General features: G+C 35.1%; 2 protein-coding genes across 3 annotated transcripts in view; one reads left to right on the forward strand and one right to left on the reverse strand.

Annotated features, from left to right (window-relative positions):
* Positions 1-8,408: 8,408 nt before the first annotated feature.
* Positions 8,409-15,474, reverse strand: LOC148306163 (histone H2A). The gene is made up of 3 exons (XM_088265502.1): positions 15,265-15,474; positions 11,818-12,025; positions 8,409-11,109 (listed from the first exon to the last, which is right to left on the reverse strand). The coding sequence occupies exons 1-3, from the start codon at positions 15,284-15,286 to the stop codon at positions 10,929-10,931; spliced, it is 411 nt and encodes a 136-aa protein (XP_088121628.1). The 5' UTR covers positions 15,287-15,474; the 3' UTR covers positions 8,409-10,928.
* Positions 15,475-15,609: 135 nt separating this feature from the next.
* Positions 15,610-20,368, forward strand: part of LOC148306164 (cilia- and flagella-associated protein 44) — a 41,937-nt gene continuing 37,178 nt past the window's right edge. For both annotated transcript variants that reach the window (XM_088265497.1, XM_088265499.1), the window contains exons 1-7: positions 15,610-16,551; positions 17,333-17,495; positions 18,064-18,218; positions 18,308-18,471; positions 18,750-18,880; positions 18,977-19,114; positions 20,181-20,357. In XM_088265497.1, the coding sequence (XP_088121623.1) occupies positions 15,854-16,551; positions 17,333-17,495; positions 18,064-18,218; positions 18,308-18,471; positions 18,750-18,880; positions 18,977-19,114; positions 20,181-20,357 (1,626 nt within the window). In that variant the 5' untranslated portion in view covers positions 15,610-15,853. The remainder of the gene's footprint in view (positions 16,552-17,332; positions 17,496-18,063; positions 18,219-18,307; positions 18,472-18,749; positions 18,881-18,976; positions 19,115-20,180; positions 20,358-20,368) is intronic.

Consider the following 20,368-nt stretch of genomic DNA (forward strand, 5'->3'; position numbering starts at 1 on the left):
TGGTACTTACCAAGTAAAAATTTAATTAAAAATTCATAGATTTTACCGCTAAGTGACTGCCGAATCAATTAATGAAATTCTTAATACTTTTTTTTTTCATCATACTTATAAACATAAATTATAATTTGCAATAACACCTTCAGTGAATTTTTCACGGAGGGCACATATTACAATACTGAATTAGAAATTATATGAAAAGTAAATTATTTATGACATGCAATCAAATAAGACAGATCTACCCACCCCCGTTATTAATTTATGATAAGCTTTTTCATACATGTTGACATCTCAACATAGATTAAGAAAAATATGAAAGCCATGGTATTTACAGACCTTACGACCCGTCATAAGGTCTGTAAATACCGAAAAAATTGTGTTTAAAATTGTGATATAAATGTTTACAATTTATGTTAATAAAAAAAAATTAACATAATAATTTTTTTTTTTTAAAGTGTTTTCAATACGTCACTTAGGAGTTATTGTATATTTTTGACATCTCAACATAGATTTAAAAAATATGGGTATTTACAGGTTTTTCGTCCTTTCATAAGCTCAACAAGTTGACCAAATGCCATTTTTTTTAAATCTCTGGTACGCTTATTACCCTCCCTACAGATATCCATCTCATCCTGGCGAGCAGGAACCCAATTATGTACAGACTGTTAGTTGTTTTTCTGAAATTAAATGGAATAAATTTATAGTTTTTCTTTATAATTTATAGTCTATCATATTTTATATTTAAGAATTCAATTAACTTGACATTGGCAAATGCATTGTATTACATGTGAAACGCCATTCTATAATAAAAAAATAAAAATAAAGCTCAACAAGTATTTTGACAAACTCAAAATGTGGTAAACTTTGTCTAAAATTTACCAACCCCAGCATGCAGGTATTATTATAATATGTTTAACGTTACGGTAATGCGGGCTACCATTGCTGATGGCACGTAAATATCAGAAAGTTATGATATTACGCTAACAAATAATGATGAACTAAGTTCGCAATCCAAGTGGAGTTGGTACGTGTTACGGCGGCTCGCTTGCAAACTGAGAAGTTGGCCCGTTCGAATTGCATACAGACGGAGTGGAGCAGCAGTGTCGACATGGCAAACATTGGTTTTCTATTTTGACGAAACTTTGCAGCAACATCAAAGAGCGTAACACATCACGCATTACTGTTGAATTATTGTATGAAAAATATATTAATGGGCGAATAAAAGAAAAGACAAATACAAAGCGCCCTTGAGGAAGTATTTTTAAAAAAAGTCGCTAATAACCTATGTACTTTATTTTTCTTAGTAGCGAGACTTAATGTTAATTTTTTACCTCTTTTATATCACTAAAACGTCGATCGGCTATTCGGATATATCGCTCACTCCTTTTCAACAACGTCATATATGGAAAATCGTCATATTCCAGTTATGCATGTTTTCGGAATGCCCAGAAAATGTACTATATCCCAGCAAAAGCGGCATGTTTTTAACTTAATATTTACCCGCTACAGGGCAGAAAGTGTTTTTTTCATTTTGAAGAAAACGTATTGTTTAATTATTTTTTTTTACGTAGGTACTAAATATTTTTCAAATGGAGAAAAAATCTTCAGATTTTACCTAAAAAGATCTGTTGCATGGTAAAAAGTTCAATAAGTGGCTTGATATTTATTTTTAATAGATTTCATTTTATTCTTAAACTTTAAAAACGATCCCCTGAAAAATCAAGTTTTTTTTTAAAAAAATATATGACGTTGTTGAAAGGAGTGAGCGATATATTAAATGTTTTAAAAGCCTGTTTATTTTCAAAGAAAAGGTTGTTGAAGTAGGTACCTTGGCCATATTTTTTCAGACCACAGATAGATTGTGCAGACTTTCCGATCTTCTTAAAAATTTACTCTCTGGATGAACGCTGAAAATCAGCAGATGTGATGCTGTTTTATAAATTATTCAACTCGCACATTGACCGAGAAACTCTGACTTAAGAGTCCGCGACACTAATTACGGGTCCACAATTTTGAAACGTTTAACTCGACAGCGTTGAGATCATTCAACATTGTCCGCCGACATTGATTTCGTAATGTGTCCCTCGTTTCGTACAATTTGTCATCGATTTGATATTTGATCTTTACCTTACCCATTTTCCTCCCTCCCGTCTTTCTTCCGGGCTTGTTTTGTATTACTCGTATATGTGTATAACATAATGTTACTGATCTGTTAAATTCAGCCAATACATGCCTAGAAATTGTAATTATATTAGAGTCAAAATATCGCGTTATTCTCTGATAATATCAAAAACAGTATGTACGTTATATTCAATATATAGGTGCTCCCCACCCTCTATGAGAGAGTTTTCGCAATAAAAGAAAAGGCTGTCATATCAAGTGCCAATATGTAGAGAAAAGAAGTTTCTCCAAGTACAAGCCATCAATTTAATATTAAGGCTTTATCTACCCCCTAAATCCGCCAGCCGAAATGTTGGGGGATAGAGATTAGGGTGAGAGGTGAGCGCGAAGAAGCACGCGTAATAAAAACCAACTTTGGCTGTAAAAACTATTTTATTTAATAATCCGAACTTGTAGCCCCTGTAACTACATACAACAGCGACTGTAACTTGCTAAGAGTAAATGGGAAAATTCTTTTTCTGCTTCTTCTTTTTTTAAATTCCAATCAAAATATTTGTGTTTTTATTCTTTTAAAAAATACTTCAATTATATACTATTTGTGTGAGCCGAAGCGGCTCATTATAAGAAATAGATATCAGGTTCTGGTAGAGTGGGTTCGAGCCGAGAAACTCTGACTCAAGAGTCTGCGACACTAACCACGGGACCACAACCCGACACTTCTTCTTCTTGATGTATGTCTTGTGGTCTGTTTTTAAGGCCCAGTTTTCATTAAGTAGCAAATTAATTTTCTCTAAATCCATATAAAAATAAGATATGCTTATATCTCAGCCTTGCATTTTTTCCTTATATCGCTATTTGAACATCTAACGTGTAGTATTGTTTGCATACTGGTGTAGTAATTGTCCTGACGAAGAGACGGATACGCCTCGAGACCGGTAGACTAAAATCTCGTTGATTAAAATTAATTATTCTACTTCTTCTTGGTTAGACCTTGTGCCCTGTTATTTAGAGGGATTAGCCTCCTGCGATGTCGATTCCCAGCTGTCGATCCATCTCTTTAGTAGCCTGCCCGGGAGTCATCAACCTTGAATTGGCTGTACAGTGTAGTGTGGAGGAGTCCATTCTCCTCACATGCGCATACCATTGTCTTCTTCGTTGCCTTCCCCACCTAATGACTTCTTCGATCTCGCATATTTCTCTTATCCTGGTGTTTCTTATAAGGTATATTTCGTAGATATGCTTTTTGAAAATTTCAGTGCCACCAAAAATTAAATTTGAGGAATTATCGCTAATGCTGCAAGGACGTGTGACTCACGACTCATATTTATCTGGTGTTTTTATTTTACCTCGTAAACTTGTGTCAGATATGCTTCTTAGAGTCTTCATTTCTGACACTCTAACGTTTTTTGTTTATTTTTGCGTTTTTGAAACAAATTTAAATATCATCTTTATTTCGTTTACCTACGAATTATGCTCTGTCGTACCTTACAACCTATCTTTATCTCGTGTTTATTTCGTCTTAACCTCATCTGTACGTATATATCTCTCCCGAGTCTCGTCTCTCCCTGTATCCAGCTGAGACTGTTTTGAACCTCCCATGTTGCCAAGACGAGTGGTTTGATTTATGTAGGACGGGATGGAGAACCTTTTTCACCTCCCTTTTACCCCATCGATTGACCTTTCAACGTTTTAATCAAAGGGAGAAACACTCCCCACTTTTGAACTTGACCTCGGACACTTCAGATCTCTCAAGACTCTAGACCCAACACAGGATTTCAAATGGCTTTACTGTGCATGTATTTTCGTTAAAAAATAATAACGCAATATTATGTAACGTACATATTTAATAATTTTTACGCATAGATGTTTTAGTCTGTACATAAACACCTTTTTCAGAGGTAGACAGAGAGAATAGAATGCCACACCAAGCTGTCTTTGTAAACAATCTTCCATATTAATGCGTTTCCTCTTATACCCGCCGACTATTCCGACTGACCTGACCACTTTCAAGTATTTGAAATACCTGATCATGACAAGTTTTCCTCGATCTTCCTCTGCTTATATTACCAACCACATTCGTCTCAAAAATTAGTTTTGACGTTCTTTTTTCACACATTCGATTCACATGCCCAAACCATTTCATCAACCTTTCTTAATTTTATCGATAATGCGCATTATTTCCTTATATCACCATTCGAACATTTATGTGATTAGACTCGTACAGTCTTATTTAGACTGCATTCAGTCTACTTTCATCTTTCTTTAGACGACATGCTTTACATCCGTATGTTTGCCTTTATTTTAAAATCTAATAATTTAATATTAAGTGTTTTATTGACATTTTTCAGCTTTCGGTCCTTCCGGAACGCGCTTTATCAAATTTGTAAAGTTTCCAAATAAGAGTAACAATTTCCATCGTCTCGCGCCATCGCGCCGCCTCTCGTATCGGAGATCAAAGCCCAAGATGGAGCCCTTCGTGAACAGCCCTCGACGAGTGTAGGGTGCTTCGGGCACCTTTGTGAAGGGACCCGATGCCCTCGGAGACAAACAGCTTTCGGAACTCTCGGATTCAGAAAGCGATTTTTAATATTGATGACATTTACAAATTTAAACAATGTATTTGGCGTGACCCACATTTTGTTTTATAATTCTAGATCGATAACAAATATTTTAGGCTTGTTTTAATTATTATATATGAAAATATTTGACGCATTTTATCCGGTTTGTCTTCTGTCATAGAGCTCCTGGGTTCAATTCCCAGGTAGGTGATTTTTTACTTTTATACTTATTTTATGCCATCTTGAAAAACAACTTTCCCCTGGAACTTTCGGATTTACAAAACGATTTTTGATATTGATGACATTTACAAATTTAAACGTCGTATTTGGCGTGACCTACATTTTGTTTTATAATTATGGATCGATAATAAATATTACAGGATTGTTTTGATTATTATCTAGGTATTTTACGCATATTATCTCCATTTTTAGTATATTTAGGTCAATTTTTTACTTAATTATCTTCTTTGTTAGATTTAAGCAATGAAAAAAATTGTATTGCGCCATCTGTGGGCGTCGAATGTAAGCAAGCAGAGGTGCGCAAGAGAGCGGCGCAGAGCGAATAATAGGATCTACGACAGTGGTCGGTCGATTAGAAAAACACGTATATTGTTATTAAATAAACTCAATTAAAAGTTAATCTTTGTTCTCTTTGCATCCTTCCCTATTCCCGTCAACATTCTTATACAACAATTTCCCCATGAAACTTTTGGATGTAGAAAACGATTTTTAATATTGACATTTACAAATTTAAACATTACATTTAACGAGATCTGCAATTTGTTTTAATATTATAGATCTGTAATAAATATTATTGCCTCATTTTGATTATTATATAGGTATTTTATGCATTATGTCCCCATTTTTAGTATATTGAGGTCGGTGATTTTTCTCTTTAATGTACCTATGACAACAGTTTCCCCGTGGACCCTTCAGATTCAGAAAGCGATTTTTAATATTGATGACATTTACGAATTGAAACATCGTATTTGCGTGATCTACATGTTGTTTTATAATTCTAGATCGATAATAAATATTATAGGCTTGTTTTTATTATAACATAGGTGTTTTACACATTTTGTCCACATTCTTAGTGTATTCGGGGCGGTGATTTTTTATTTTAATGTTCCCTTACGCAACATCCCCCTAGAACTCTCGGATTCAGCAAAAATACCTCTAAAAATAAAGGCTTTGCGATTTCCTTTAAAGCTTTTTAACAAGTGTGTAAATCGACTATAAATATATAATACATAGCAGTGTTCCCACAAAAATATACTACTACTGACTCTTATCCTCACGCAATGTTGCATAGGGCACTGCATAAAATTAATGCAATATTAATTTGATTGTCTATTACATGAAGGCAAGATGACCAGTCCTACGCTTCAGGTACCAGGGTATTTTTTTTTTAAATGAGAACTGTATTTATTATTTACCTTTCTTTTTATGCACAAGGTTTATAGATCAATTATTGGATTTTTGTGACCATTATTGGATCAATCTGTGTTGGGAACAGGAAGGATAATCTAGTATGGGCCGATCAGGAACTTCTCAGCACTTGTTCATTGCTGGGACGAAACCACGTAAATCTCCTCAGGAGAAGCCGGAATGTTGACTCTCATCAACAGACCTTCCGTTCCACTAGAAGAGGGTTCTGCATTCTGTGTCCTAGCTTGGTTTATGGTACCAATATCCTTCACTAGTTTTATAACGTATGATACCACCTCTCGTGAGAGTTCCTTATGAACTATCACGGATCCGATGTTGGATAGGTCCTCACCCAGGCTCCTGCAACACGCCCCCAGCTGTTGTCTTTACAACATATAATCTGTCAGACTTCCATATTCTTCTTCATTTATGTTAAGTTGTAAAAATAACTCCCAGGCTCCTGCAACACGGCTCCACCTGTTGTCTTTACAACATATCGCTTACTCCTTTCGAGAACGTCATATATCAAAAATCGTCAATTTTCAGTTATGCATGCTTTCAGAATGCCCAGAAAATGTATTATCCCAGCAAAAGCGGCATATTTTTAACTTAATATTTACCCGCTACAGGGCAGAAAGTGTTGTTTTTGCATTTTGAAGAAAAGGTATTGTTTAATTATTTTTAAAAATAAACTTAATATTTTTCAAATGTAGAAAAAACATTCAGGTTTTACCTAAAAAGATCTGTTGCACAGTAAAAAGTTCAATAAGTGGCTTGATATTTATTTTTAATACATTTTTAAACTTTGAAAACGATCTCCTGAAAAATCAAGTTTTTTTTTATTTATGACGTTGAAAGGAGTGAGCGATATGGTCTGTCAGACTTCCATATTCTTCTTCATTTATGTTAGTTAAGATGCTAGAATAACTCCTAAGCAGAGAAATTCAGATTTGCAAACACGTATTCAGACACACTCAAAATGTTGTAAAAAAATATGTTTGGGAAAAAATGAAACATGTTTGGATATTAAAAGTTTATTTTATTACATAATAAGATACACCATTTTAAACCTACATTTATCATTGAGGCAAGTTAAATGTTTAAAATTGAATATTCATAATATTTTAAACATGAAACATAAACAACAACAAAAAGTTCTTTGAAGCACTAACTTTGTGATTTTCCATTTTATAATTAAAATAAAACTTTGTTTTAAAATCACTATAAATATTTTAATGTAACTGATTTATAATGTCTACCGGTTTCGAAGCTAACCGGTAGACATTATAATTAAGTTATAATAAAATATTTAGTGATTTTAAAACAAAGTTATATTTTAATTATATAAACAAAATTAACCATTTAGAATAAAATATTCAGCACGGTGTTGCAAATGCATCCACATTGCAAGAAAACAATTCATTCACATAAATTAAGGCCATCTACAGAAAATAACACAAACAATAAATTTGTAAAGGCAGCTGGCCTCAAGTTTAGGAGCGCCCATTCAGCATAAATGGCCTCAGCAATCGTTTTGCTCAATCTCGTCAGAATTATGAGATATTGACCAAGCCACAAAATTCAATTCAAACAAAAATGTACGCATTTTCAATTTAAGTTTTATGTACTTGGTAAATACCACTACATATTTCTTAAAATCTATTGTGACACCAGTTTCGATGCATTCCGCATCATTTTTAAACACTGTACGTGAAGCTAGGTCAAAATTTTAGAGTCATCCCCCATATTGTCTAAGTTCTCACTGATAAAAGATAAATAAATAAAAATAAAATAAAAACATCTCCATCTTTATCCTTCAATGTCCCAAGGACACAACTCTAAAATTTTGACTTAGCTTCACATACGGTAATTAAAAATGATGCAGAACGCATCGAAACACGTGTCACAATGGATTTTAAGAAATAGTGGCATTTACCAAGTAAAACTTAAATTAAAAATGAATAGATAAAGCCAGTGACTGCCAATCAATTAATGAAAAAAATGTACACATTTATCTTGACTTGTGGCTAAAACAAAAGGAAACGGGTGCAGTCATCACTTGATAATTACTTTATTTTACGACCACTTAAACTTACGATGTTTACTTTATTACTTCTGACACAACCAATTTGCTTTATCTCAACATTATCGACTTACGAAAGGCAACTTCGCTTAAAAGCAACATTCTAACCGACAAATTCAAAACACATCATTTTAAGTATGTTAGATATACATTTTCTTATCATTATTAATTGCTCGTTTAGTTAGTCTTTTTAAAAATCTAAATTTATGATTGAATTTAGCATAAACTCAACGTGAACATGATGAATGAACGTGGAAGAGGCGAAGAATGTTTGCAAGGACAGAGTGGTGTGGCGCTCTATTCTCTCTGCCTACCCCTGCGGGGAAGCGGCGTGATGGTTAGTTAGTTTTTTTTTATAAACTCAACGTGTAGTGAACTCACAAAGTCAACAACACGCTACCTCCAATGTGCGCCAAAAAATACTTTACGCATTTACAACATAGAAATTTTTTCTATGTCAAAACACGGCAGACTTTTTTTTCTATGTCAAGCTGAAATAAAAATTTCTTTTGACCGAGTAATGTACGTATCACAGGGAATAGCTCTTGAGTTAGTATTTTAAGAAAATGGCGCTATTTAAATTATCCAAAGTGTAGTAATATAATAATAACGCTAAAATGAAAAACAAAAAAAAACAGCAAAAAAATATTATAATTATAAAAATCAGGCACATTTATTTTTTATATACATCCCCCTTATAATATAAAATACAAAAAAAAACAGAAAAATAAAGAAATTGAGGAATATTACCTTTAAAAACGAAACGACAAATTGGATTTTTCTTTCTCTAGTCACAATAATTCATCCAAATTTAAACTAATTTCGGCCAATGTGTCTGTCCGCCTCCGTAGTGTGGTGATTAACATGTTAGGCTACCGAGCTGGTGGTCCCAGGTGTGATTCGCAACAAATACCAGTGATTTTTATTGTAATATTTATTTAAATTTACCCTGAAGAGGTATCTAAAGCGCAGGACCGATCACCTCACCTTCATGAATTCATGATTATGACAACAGTGCCCTATGCACCATTGGGCGCAGATAAATGTTAGAAGATGTATTTTGTTTTAAAAAATCCTTAATTGAATTAAAAAAATATTAAATTCTTTATTATATATACACAATATTAGAAGCAGTAAGTTTGTATTTTCGATTTTATAACTGATATACAAAACGAGTTTGCTTAAAATCACTATACATTAATTAGTCTTAAGGAAGAGGCTCTTTGACTTTGAAACCGGTCAACATTATAATTAAGTGACAAAAATATTTAAGATTAAGTAACAATAGTGATTTGAAACAAACACTCTCCTTGTCATTCATCCTTCACTTTGCGTAATACCAAAGTGAACGATGAATGGTAAGGTAAGTGTTATATTACCATACCACAATGTTAACGATGCAAAGTTTACTATATTAAAACAGAAAATATGGAAGTGACAATGTCATGTTTCGCTTACTCTAATAGGGGTGCAATGGTTTGTTGTTTCGTTCTAATATGACGGTGATGAAAATACACAAATACAACATGACACGTGAAATGTATTTGAGTGCGGATAGATTTCTATTTATTTTTTTGAAGGACAATTCCTCATAAAAGAGCAGTTTTGTGAAATATGTCTAGAAAGAATGTTGTTTCTACAAGATGATGAACAGAAGAAGGTCGCTGTTTTTTGCCACAGATTTTAAATCCTATCCACGCGCCAACAAGCTAGAGAAAAGTGTGATTTTAGCTAGGAAAAAACACAAGATAAAAGTATCCGATTTATTCAACTTTGATCATAACTATAAAACAAAAACTAATTACCTTTTAAAAGCAACATTTTGAGTGTGTCCAAAATCTGGATTATCTCCAAATACAGGAGTTATTTTCATATTATTTTTTGACATCTCATCAAAGATGAAGAAGAATATGGAAGTCTGGGGCATTTACGGGGCTGACGACCGTCATAGGCTGTTTTAAGTGATCACTTTACACACGTGTACAATGCACCAATTCTACCCATTATTGACAACCACACTACTCAAATTCTTGGAAGTTCTATATATATGAACCAATTTTAAAACATTATTCTTGAATCACTAGAACTTCACTAGAGACATCTATTGGTGAGATGAAAAGAAACATTTTATGGAACGGAAACTCTTTTATTAGTATGTAAGGTACCTCACATACTAATAAAAGAGTTTCTGCTTAGTAAAAAGCTTATTTTCATCTCACCAATAGATGTCTCTAGTGAACCTTATTTAAAGTTTTACCTTATTTGATCATCAGACTGACATCATCACCAACCTCACAATGTTGGTAATGGCAAAACTCTGCCCCTGATTAAATAAATAAATAAATAAGAAAAAAAAACTATAAAGCTATTTAGTTGTTGTTTCATTCTTATATAAAGTGCAGTTTGGCTCAAAAATGTCGGAAAAAAAAACTTCAAACATTCATCGTACTTCAGAATTTAACGGAAGGCTTTGAGAATAGACCCATATACGGATCAAGGCAGTGAGTTTTTGGGTACGTACACATTTCTCCGTGAACTTAAAAAACTTTAAACTTTCATCGTACATTATAATTAAACGGAAGGCTTTGAGAATAGACCCTTATACGGATCAAGGCAGTAAGTCTATGGGTACCTACATATTTTTATCGAGACCTATCACTATTATGGCCAAGTTAGTGCAATGTAAGTTGGTCGCAGAGTGAGGTCAGAGTGCACTTGCATAATTGCGGTGATTATATGATTTAATATTCTTGGGAAAGGGGCTTCCCTGACGCCGTGGTGGTTTTCGTGTTAGTCTTCTTGGGCAACAGGATGGCGTTGATGTTGGGAAGGACGCCGCCCTCCGCTATGGTGACTCCCGTCAGCAGCTTGTTTAGTTCCTCGTCGTTCCTCACGGCCAACTGCACGTGGCGCGGGCAAATCCTGGAAGAAAAAAAATCATTAACCTGTTAACTGGGCAAGACGTATAAATACGTTAAACGTTAACAATATCGGGTACGGATAGGACATATGAATACGTCCTTCAAATATGTGTTGCGCCCTATATTTTCCAACAACAAAGGTAATTAATCATCCGTACATGTCGGGACATGAATTTAAGACACGGAGGGAATCAGAATCATTTTGCTTTTGAGAGTGGTAGACGTGTTCTGGGTGAGCAGAGTTATGTACTTACACTTACCTACCTTTTTTGTATTTTATATTATTTACTTATATCTTATAAGATATAAAAAAGGAATGTAAGGCTGAACAAGGAGTAATTGAAAAGATCAGGAAGAGTTCTTTACGGTGGTATGGACATGTGGAGCGAATGGATAACGAGGGAATTACAATGAAAATATATGTGGCGAATGTGAGCAAGAAAACAGAACGAGGACGACCAAAAAAGAATTCACAGTCACAATCAGATCAATAAGAACCTAAAATCTGGTGGTGTCAAAAATCTGCGTAATCAGAGGGCATGTATGACTAGATGTCTGGATATGAAGGCGAGGAGTGTATGTCAGGACAGGATCACTTAACCAGTCTATGACAGATCGTAAGCCTTATTAGTAAAACCAGACTTCCATATTCTTCTTTAACCATGTTGATATGTTAAAAACCCAAGGTCACTGGGAGAAGCGCACAAACCTAGACTTTTTATTATCCCTGGCGGCGTTCCCGGCCAGCTCCAGCACCTCGGCCACCAGGTACTCCAGCACGGCGCCCAGGTACACGGGCGCGCCGGCCCCCACGCGCTCCGCGTAGTTGCCCTTCCGCAGCAGGCGGTGGATGCGCCCCACCGGGAACTGCAGCCCCGCGCGGTTGCTGCGAGACTTCGCCTTGGCCTTCGATTTACCTGCAAGTTAACCAACAATCCACTCTTCAATTCACATTTATTTAACCCACATTTCAAAGACCCTCCAACAGGGTCTAACCTACGCATTCTACTTGTTATCGGGGTTGTGGAGGCGTCTGTGTACCGGCCAACGTCGGGTTGGAATCAAATCTACCTGACTAACTGAACAAACTAACTACTAATCCCTTTCACGATGGGCGCTATGGCGTAGTTGGGTAGACGCTCGAATGCGGAACTGACATTGAGAGTTCGATCAAGCCAAGTAAAGACTAATTCAAAAAAGATTTATTTTCAATTGGTTTTGGTGTTTGTGACATATTTTTTTACATTTACCTTCCCTATCCTTACTATCCTACCTGCAGACAAGCCTCTAAAAATAGAGGCTTTGCAGGGTATTCCTCTAATTAAATAAATAAACTGCCTACAGGGGTACTTCTAGAAACTTAGTGGTTTTACAAACTTGTATTTACATATTTAGATTGGCAGTGACAGGAACATTAAAAGCTATTAAATCTGAATTCACAGTACAATCGGGATAAAATTTTGTTTGAATTATCTAATAATTTGCGCAACTTAGTCCATAAAATAAAATTGCTTTGCAAGGGAAGTCTGTCAGGAAGCCTAGATGCTTCTGTATCAGATCCAGGAACGCGGTTGGGAGAGCTTTCAATGGTACTTCAGCTCCGGATGATGAGTGTGGTGAGGACAGAGAAACCAGTGTGGTTGTGTATTGTTCCCGAGTTCACGGAGTATAAGAGTTCCGAGGCCGAGGAAGGGGCTGTTCGTAGAGGTCTACAACGAGGTTATAACGGGGGATCGTAGTAGTCACATTGCTAGTATAGAACTGAGGTGGAAGTCTCGTGATGTCGTCGGAAGAGCTGTGTGATGATGCTGGTCGCTCTCTCAAGGGGGAAATGAGATATCGCTAGTCTTGCTCCCGGTGGAGGAATGAGATGTGGATGCATGGGCTATACCCCTTTTATATTATCCTATTTATATTATCCTTGGCTCTTATCCTTGGCTCTACCCGACCCAGTTTCTCCAGGGTATGCTTGGCTACAATAGTTTAGAGACTAGAAGGAATGTGTATTTGATTACGCATTTTTATCGATTGTTGCGCGGTATGATCAATAATCCTGAAATTATCCAGAGCATTGGTCTGTATGTTCCCGATAGTTACCTAAGACAGCGTCGGCATAGATTGTTTCACATTCCTATACACCTATACAACCTGCCGATGGTTATGCCTGTAGGAAGAGCTACCGCTATGTTGAACAATATCACATTGGATATTGATCTGTTCCATGTGTCCGAAGGAGTTTTCCGAAGCGAGATTCTTCTACACATTTAACAAGAGTCTTCTTGCGTAATTTTTAATTTGTTTTTTTAATGTATACGCCTTAAATGTTTGTTTGTAATGTATATATTAATTATTGAATAAATTGAAAAATTGAAAAATTGAAAATTGAAATTGAAATATATGATTCGGGAAGGCATTGTTCCATTGTTTCATTGTCTGAATGCAAATTCCGAATTTCAGCACATCTGCTGAAATGCCTACGTTATGCCATCGTTCCACGTGTATAATGCATTTTGCTTAGTTGCGCGTTCTGAGAAATGTTCTGTAAGTATCGGCGATTGCTATTATTCGATCCTCAAGTTGACTGACCCCACAGTACTTACAACATCGCTACCGTCCGGACTTGCCCTCCCCGCGCCGCAGAAGAAACCAACCCCAGTGCAATTTTCTACAGTCTTGTGCGAACGAAGACGCCGCGTATAAGAATGAAGAATTACCTATGTTTGGGTAAAATTTCACTACGATATCAACACCAGGTCCAAAGAAATTTAAGTTTTTAATCTCGGTACCGTGCTCAGTACAAATTGTGTACCAAACACACGTTGGGCATTATCAAGGGTGAACCAGATTGACTGCCAACGAGGTAAAGAGTTAACTTATCGCTCACTCCTTTCAAGAACATCATAAATCAAAAATCATCAATTTTCAGTTGTGCATGTTTTCGGAATGCCCGGAAAATGTATTATATGCCAGCAAATGAGGCTTATTTTTAACTCAATATTTACCCGCTACAGGGCAGAAAGTGTTGTTTTTGCATTTTCAAGAAAAGGTATTGTTTAAATATTGTTTTAAATATACTAAATATTTTTCAAATGGAGAAAATCCTTCAGGTTTTACCTAAAAAGATCTGTTGCACAGTAAAAAGTTCAATAAGTGGCTTGATATTTATTTTTAATACATTGTATTATATTTTTACACTTTAAAAACGTTCTCCTGAAAAATCAAGTTTTTTTTTATTTATGACATTCTTGAAAGGAGTGAGCGATATTCATATCCACATTGATATGCCATAAAATAACCCTAATTATTTTGTAAATTAAACTTATCTGTAAAGTTACAAAGAAGCAGAGAAAGACCGAGGAAACCTGACACAATCGTGTATGTTGTATACTTGAAAGCGGCCAGGTCATGAGTCGAAATAATCGGCGGGTACATATGAGGTGATGCATGAATGCGAAAGAGGCGAAGAATGTTTGCAGACAGGGTGGTATGGCGTTCTATTCTCTCTGCCTACCCCTACAGTGAGGCGGTGTGATGGTTAGTTAGTCAAGTTACATGAAAAATTAAAAAAAACTTCATTGGTGATTCGGCAGTCACTTTATGGTAATATCAATCCATTTAAATTTTTATTTTTATTTGGTAAATACCAATATTTATTAAAATCTATATTGACTTAACTAAAGGAATCTAAACAAATAGATTTTTCTCAGATATACACATAAATGCTTGTTCTCTTTTATTATTATTTTTTTCAATATTTTAAGTCCCTTGTACCAGAACTAACTTCGAAAATGACATTATTTTCACGCGGACAAAATTGTCCAAATTCTACATGACGGGTTGAGAAATCAAATAAAACGGAAATAATCTCAAACTATTGACAAGAAACGAGAATAATATAGGGTAAATAATTACAAACTTACAAAATAAATAAATTTAAAAAAAAAACAAAAAGCGTTATTCATTTGTTTCGTTACGTGTATCAATTTTCTTAACCATAAAATCTATATGCCGGCATCGAGTGATTAAGTGCAAAACTAACACAACCACTCGGTAAAACTAAATATTTTAGTAAGAATAGATCATGATTTATACATTAGAAAATTAATATATTGGTTTTACATTAAGTGGATTATTTTAAAGGCTCGAAAAAACTTACCGCCACCACCGCGTCCAGACATTTTGTATATAAATGGAGAGTAAAAATTAAAATATTTTAAAGAGTATTTAGTATTATTTACACTTTTAAAGCTTCAGTAAAAGATATGTAAGATCAGTACAAGTATAGACACAATAAAATAATTGTAGGAAATGATTTACAAAAAGACCGGCGGACCTTCCCGATCTTACGTTTGACAGTAAAAGAATGACAACGGCTGAACACGCCACACAGAAACTTTCGCGCCTTTTGATTTAGTATTGCTAGTATTATTATTTTGAATGGTCATATTTTAAAAAAAACTTAGTTCTTAATTAACTTAATTTTTCTGTAATTTTTACTTCCCTCCGAAGTCTGTTTCCTCTTTATGTTGATAAAAAAAAAATAAAACATGACCTGATTTAAAAGTACTGTAGGTTGAATCTTGATAAATAAGTATGTACTTTATAGAATAAAAATAAATGTAGTATTTCTGAATTGTTTGGTAACTATGGGTAGACACAAAATTATTATATGCGTTGCTTAGTGATATTTTAAATGAATTGTATTTATTTGAGATTCCTATTCATTTTCTTTGTTTTCTCGAAAAATGGAAATCGAAAATCAAGATGACGTGGAAAATGTTACCAAAGAAGAGGATAATCAAAATAATAAGGACAATCAAACGAAGACGGAAGAAGACGTTGTTCAAGAAAATAATGTAAAATCAACACCTGAAGATGATGGGACAGTAGACAGATCGCAACCTACGGAAGAAAATCAAGAAGGAGAAACTGAAAAAGTTGAAAAAGTAATAGAAAAATCTGAACCGACGGAAGAAGCTACAAGAGACACAACTGAAATTATTGAAGCTGGTGATACAGAAAAAGTTGAAAATGGTGAAACCAAAAATGTTGCAGCAGATGAAATTAAAATAGATGAGAGTGGAGTAGCAGATGAAACTAAAATAGATGAAACCAAAAAAGAAGCTGATGAATTCAAAGAAGTAAAAAGTGATGAAGCGAAAAATGTTGAAGATGAAGCAAAAAAAGATCTGACTATGGAAACCGATGTATCCACCGATGTATCCACCGATGTTGGAGGTATTGTGAAAACCAAAGATCCTTTGGCAGATGATGATGAGGAAGAAGAAGAAGACGTCACTATTGTCCATCCCGAAATTTCTGTTGAACGCGAAAAAAGTGAAGATGAAATCAGTGTTTTGACAGAATATGACGAAAATGACTTCAAATCGACTGCAGTCCGAAGTCCAAATTCTTCCATTCCAATTGACATATTTGTTCCCATGTATCCTTTTCACCGTTTATACTTGAAACAAATTGTGAAAGTAATTTACGTAAAAATAATTATATAGTCACAAAGCACAGGAAATGCGCTTTGTCACCATATTAGCCGCCATTAAAACCAAAGATATACCAAGGGATAAAAGAGTAATGTTTGGAGTTAGAAACCGAGAAAAGCAGACAAAAGCATTAATTGATCAGGAATATGAAAATTATGAAAAGAGAACATGTCCGATGAGAGTTGGAACAATAAGGGCGCTTGTCCACTACCCGGAATTTCACCATCTGGCAATCCGGTTTTGAAAAATGAAACAACTACGACAGTTAACTACGTGATCAAAATTACACGCTACGTGCTCACGCACCGATCAAGAGCTCCGATCCGAAGAAAGATGGACAAAGCACAAGCCAATCCAAGCCAGTCATCATTTTAAAACGCTAACTGACGTGCCAGATGGTAAAATTCCATGTAATTCCGAGTAGTGGACAAACGCCGTAAGTGTAGGTATATAAAAAAGATGCCCATGCAAAGTTTTCTTCTTCTATATATCCATTCATAGATGAAGAAAAGTTGAAATGCAAAAACAGAATGATATTCTTTGCAGAATCGATTCTATTAACGCATAATAGACCGTTTTGATATTTTTTAAAGATATTATATTGTAATCTGTTTTCCATTCAAAAATGCACAAAAAAACATACCCTCATGTATGTTAGTTTATGTAGGTTGGCGTAAGCATTCTGTTTTAATAATATATTTTATTCCTTGACTTCAACACATGCAGCCATTCCTTTGGATATGACTGCCAGCACCATTACAACTTGTGTGCCTGCGATGAGAATGTAGTTGCATGGGCAGCCGGCTCCTATATCACATTCTACAATGTTATTACTAAAGATATTTACTTCAGGCGGAGTTCAACTGGTGGTTCCATCGGTCACATAACAGTATGCTTTCAATTTACATATCAAGCATAAAAATAATCATACTCTCTAGATTATTTCACAACACAGTTATTCCACCCTAAATATTAAAGAATTGGTTAAAATTTACTACACTTTATGTCAATCTATTTGACAGTTTGTCCGCCTCCATAATTGTCAGCATGCTCGGCTACCGTTCTGGAGGTCCCGGGTTCGATTCCCACGGATTTGATTCCGGAGGGGATCAAATAAATATATGTGATTTTTTCACTCTAATATTTATTCAATATTACGCTGGACTGGTACCTGAAGCGGAGGGCTGATCACCTTTCTTCATATGTCAACGATCAAGATAATACTGTGTATTTGAAGTAATGCCCTATGCACCATTGGGGTGTGGATAAGAGTTTGAAGAATGAAGATTCTAGAGTATTTGATTATTATGATATGATGATGCACTGTTAAAAGGAGTCAATGTTGTTCAAAAATCAACAATAATAATTTATTTTTAAGCTTGAAGATAAATATTCACTGGGGAAATATTCAATTGTCAAACAAAAATAGCTAAAACACAATTCTTTTGTTAAAACAGAGGAACCCTGACCGAAATTTTAATCATATAGCAGTGGGTGAAGGAGGTCTACATTGGGTTGAACCTATCATCATTATATACGAATGGCCTTCCATGTCCATGGTAGCAGCTCTTCGGATGGGAACCAATCATTCTTATGCCAATTTGGATTATAGGTTTGTCATCTCCACTGCAAATATTTTCCATTTGAATGACAATGATTTGCACTTGAATGACATTGGTTTCATCGTTTTGATTATTGCAGTCCTGATGGAAGTTTACTGGCTTCAGTGGGAGGTGCTCCTGACTATAATTTGACCATCTGGGATTGGAAGAAGCACAGAGTAATGCTGCAAACTAGTGCTTTCTCCTACACTGTCAACAACGTACAGTTCTCTCCTTATATTCCTGGGCAACTCACTACCAGTGGTAAAGTACTATGTACTTCTTGTTTATTATTTCATATAAAACATTCACTTCACTTTTCATTTACATTCTAGAGTATTTAATAATGGTTCGTACTTACATACAAAGCTATTATTGATGAATTATGCAAGTATTATTAGATCAATATACAAAGAAAGACCGTGATAGTTATCAGAATTCAGAATTATTTATTTAAATTAGCCGTGTCCAGATTACAGAACATTAATTTTATATGTCCACAACGGATGGTACATGCTAATAAGCATGTTAAATTGTTTTAGGTGCTAGCCACATCAAGTTTTGGAAAATGTGTCCTACATTTACTGGTCTAAAACTGAAAGGAGACCTTGGAAGATTTGGGAAAACTGAAATTTGTGATATTTTGGGCGTTATGCCAATGCCTGATGAAAAGGTGGGTAACATAAGAATCTTATTAATATAAGGTAACATACCTTAATAAAGGACATTTTAAAGAATGTTTTTAATGTTTTGTCATGTATGTTGAAAGGTTCTCTCCGGGTCAGCGTGGGGCAACATCCTGGTGTGGGAGAATGGATTGGTGAAGTTGGAAGTGTGTAAAAGAGGCAGAAGCACATGTCACTCGGCTCCCATAACACAATTCTTGAGAAGTGCGGAGACGGCAGAGGTACTAACAAAATAACAAAACTGCATTTACATTTTTTAACAATTTATTTAATGATTGAAATCAAAACATTATTGAGATTTTTTGCTGGTTAGTAATTTTTACTTTCCTTAAGTACTTCAACATAATTAATTAAGTATGTACTATCTGCCTTTATTACTGGATAAACTTTTTTTGTAGAAGTATAACTGCGACTTATATGTTACCATGATAATGGTATGTATTAAGATGTTTAACGACATGGATTCTCTTTCTTTCTTGTAATGTTTATTCAATCACTTAACAGCTAGATCTCTGGATAATTGTGCTACTTTAATCGAATAGTAATTTTAACAATATGTTGGGTGAAACAGCAAATTGTTTATTCATTATTTTAATAAGTAGAAATCAAATACAGTCCACACCTAAACATTTCCAATAATCAAAATTAAATACATGTACAATATACTTTCCTTTTTCCATTTGAATAATTTACTATCAAAAGGTACCACAGACTGAAGATGTCTTAATTGTACGGCTTATCAAACAAATTTATATTTAAATAAAAAAAAACATGTTAGGATATTATCATTTATGTTCACACAATATGGTCCTAGGTTGTGTGTACTTTTTCCTCTCTAGCCTTTTGTCCTCCATTGCTAGATATAGGCCTCTTCCGTATCCTTCCATTCCCTTCGGTCAGTTGCTGTTTACAACCAGTTCTACCCCCCACAGTAGTCTTTTTTGAGGTATTCAGTGCCTCTTTTATTCTCCCAAGGTCTCCATCTCGAAAAATTTGGCATCCATCTTGTGAGGTCCCGTCTGGCAACATATCCCCCCCATTGCCACTAGACTTTTGCCACATGATCCATGATATCCATTATTTTGGTTATCTCGGGCTTAAACCAACCATGGATCTTTTCATGGATTGCTATGGATCGAAGCTCAAATTCACAATCCATGGTTGTATGTACAGATATATAATATTGGTCATATCATGTCTGGCTCTCCAAGCCCAAACAGTAATAACAACAAATACATATAATGTTTTGGGATGAGAATGTGGGAAGCTCATATTATACTTGTATAGGTGACGACAATTGGTTTGGACGGGTGTATCCGCTCCTGGTACTGGGACACAGTGGAGCAAGCTGACCCCCCGGAGAATGACCCCACCATCGAACTGAACCCCGTTGCAGAACTGAAGGTGGAAGGAGCTCAGATTATGGGCATATGCCATCGCAGGAGGAATGAGTGGTTCGCACAGGTCAGTCAGAT

This window comes from Brachycentrus maculatus, unplaced genomic scaffold (assembly GCF_059751285.1).
Source record: "Brachycentrus maculatus isolate JH-2025_06_01 unplaced genomic scaffold, ASM5975128v1 h1tg000247l, whole genome shotgun sequence".
In the NCBI taxonomy this organism is placed as follows: Eukaryota; Metazoa; Arthropoda; class Insecta; order Trichoptera; family Brachycentridae; genus Brachycentrus; species Brachycentrus maculatus.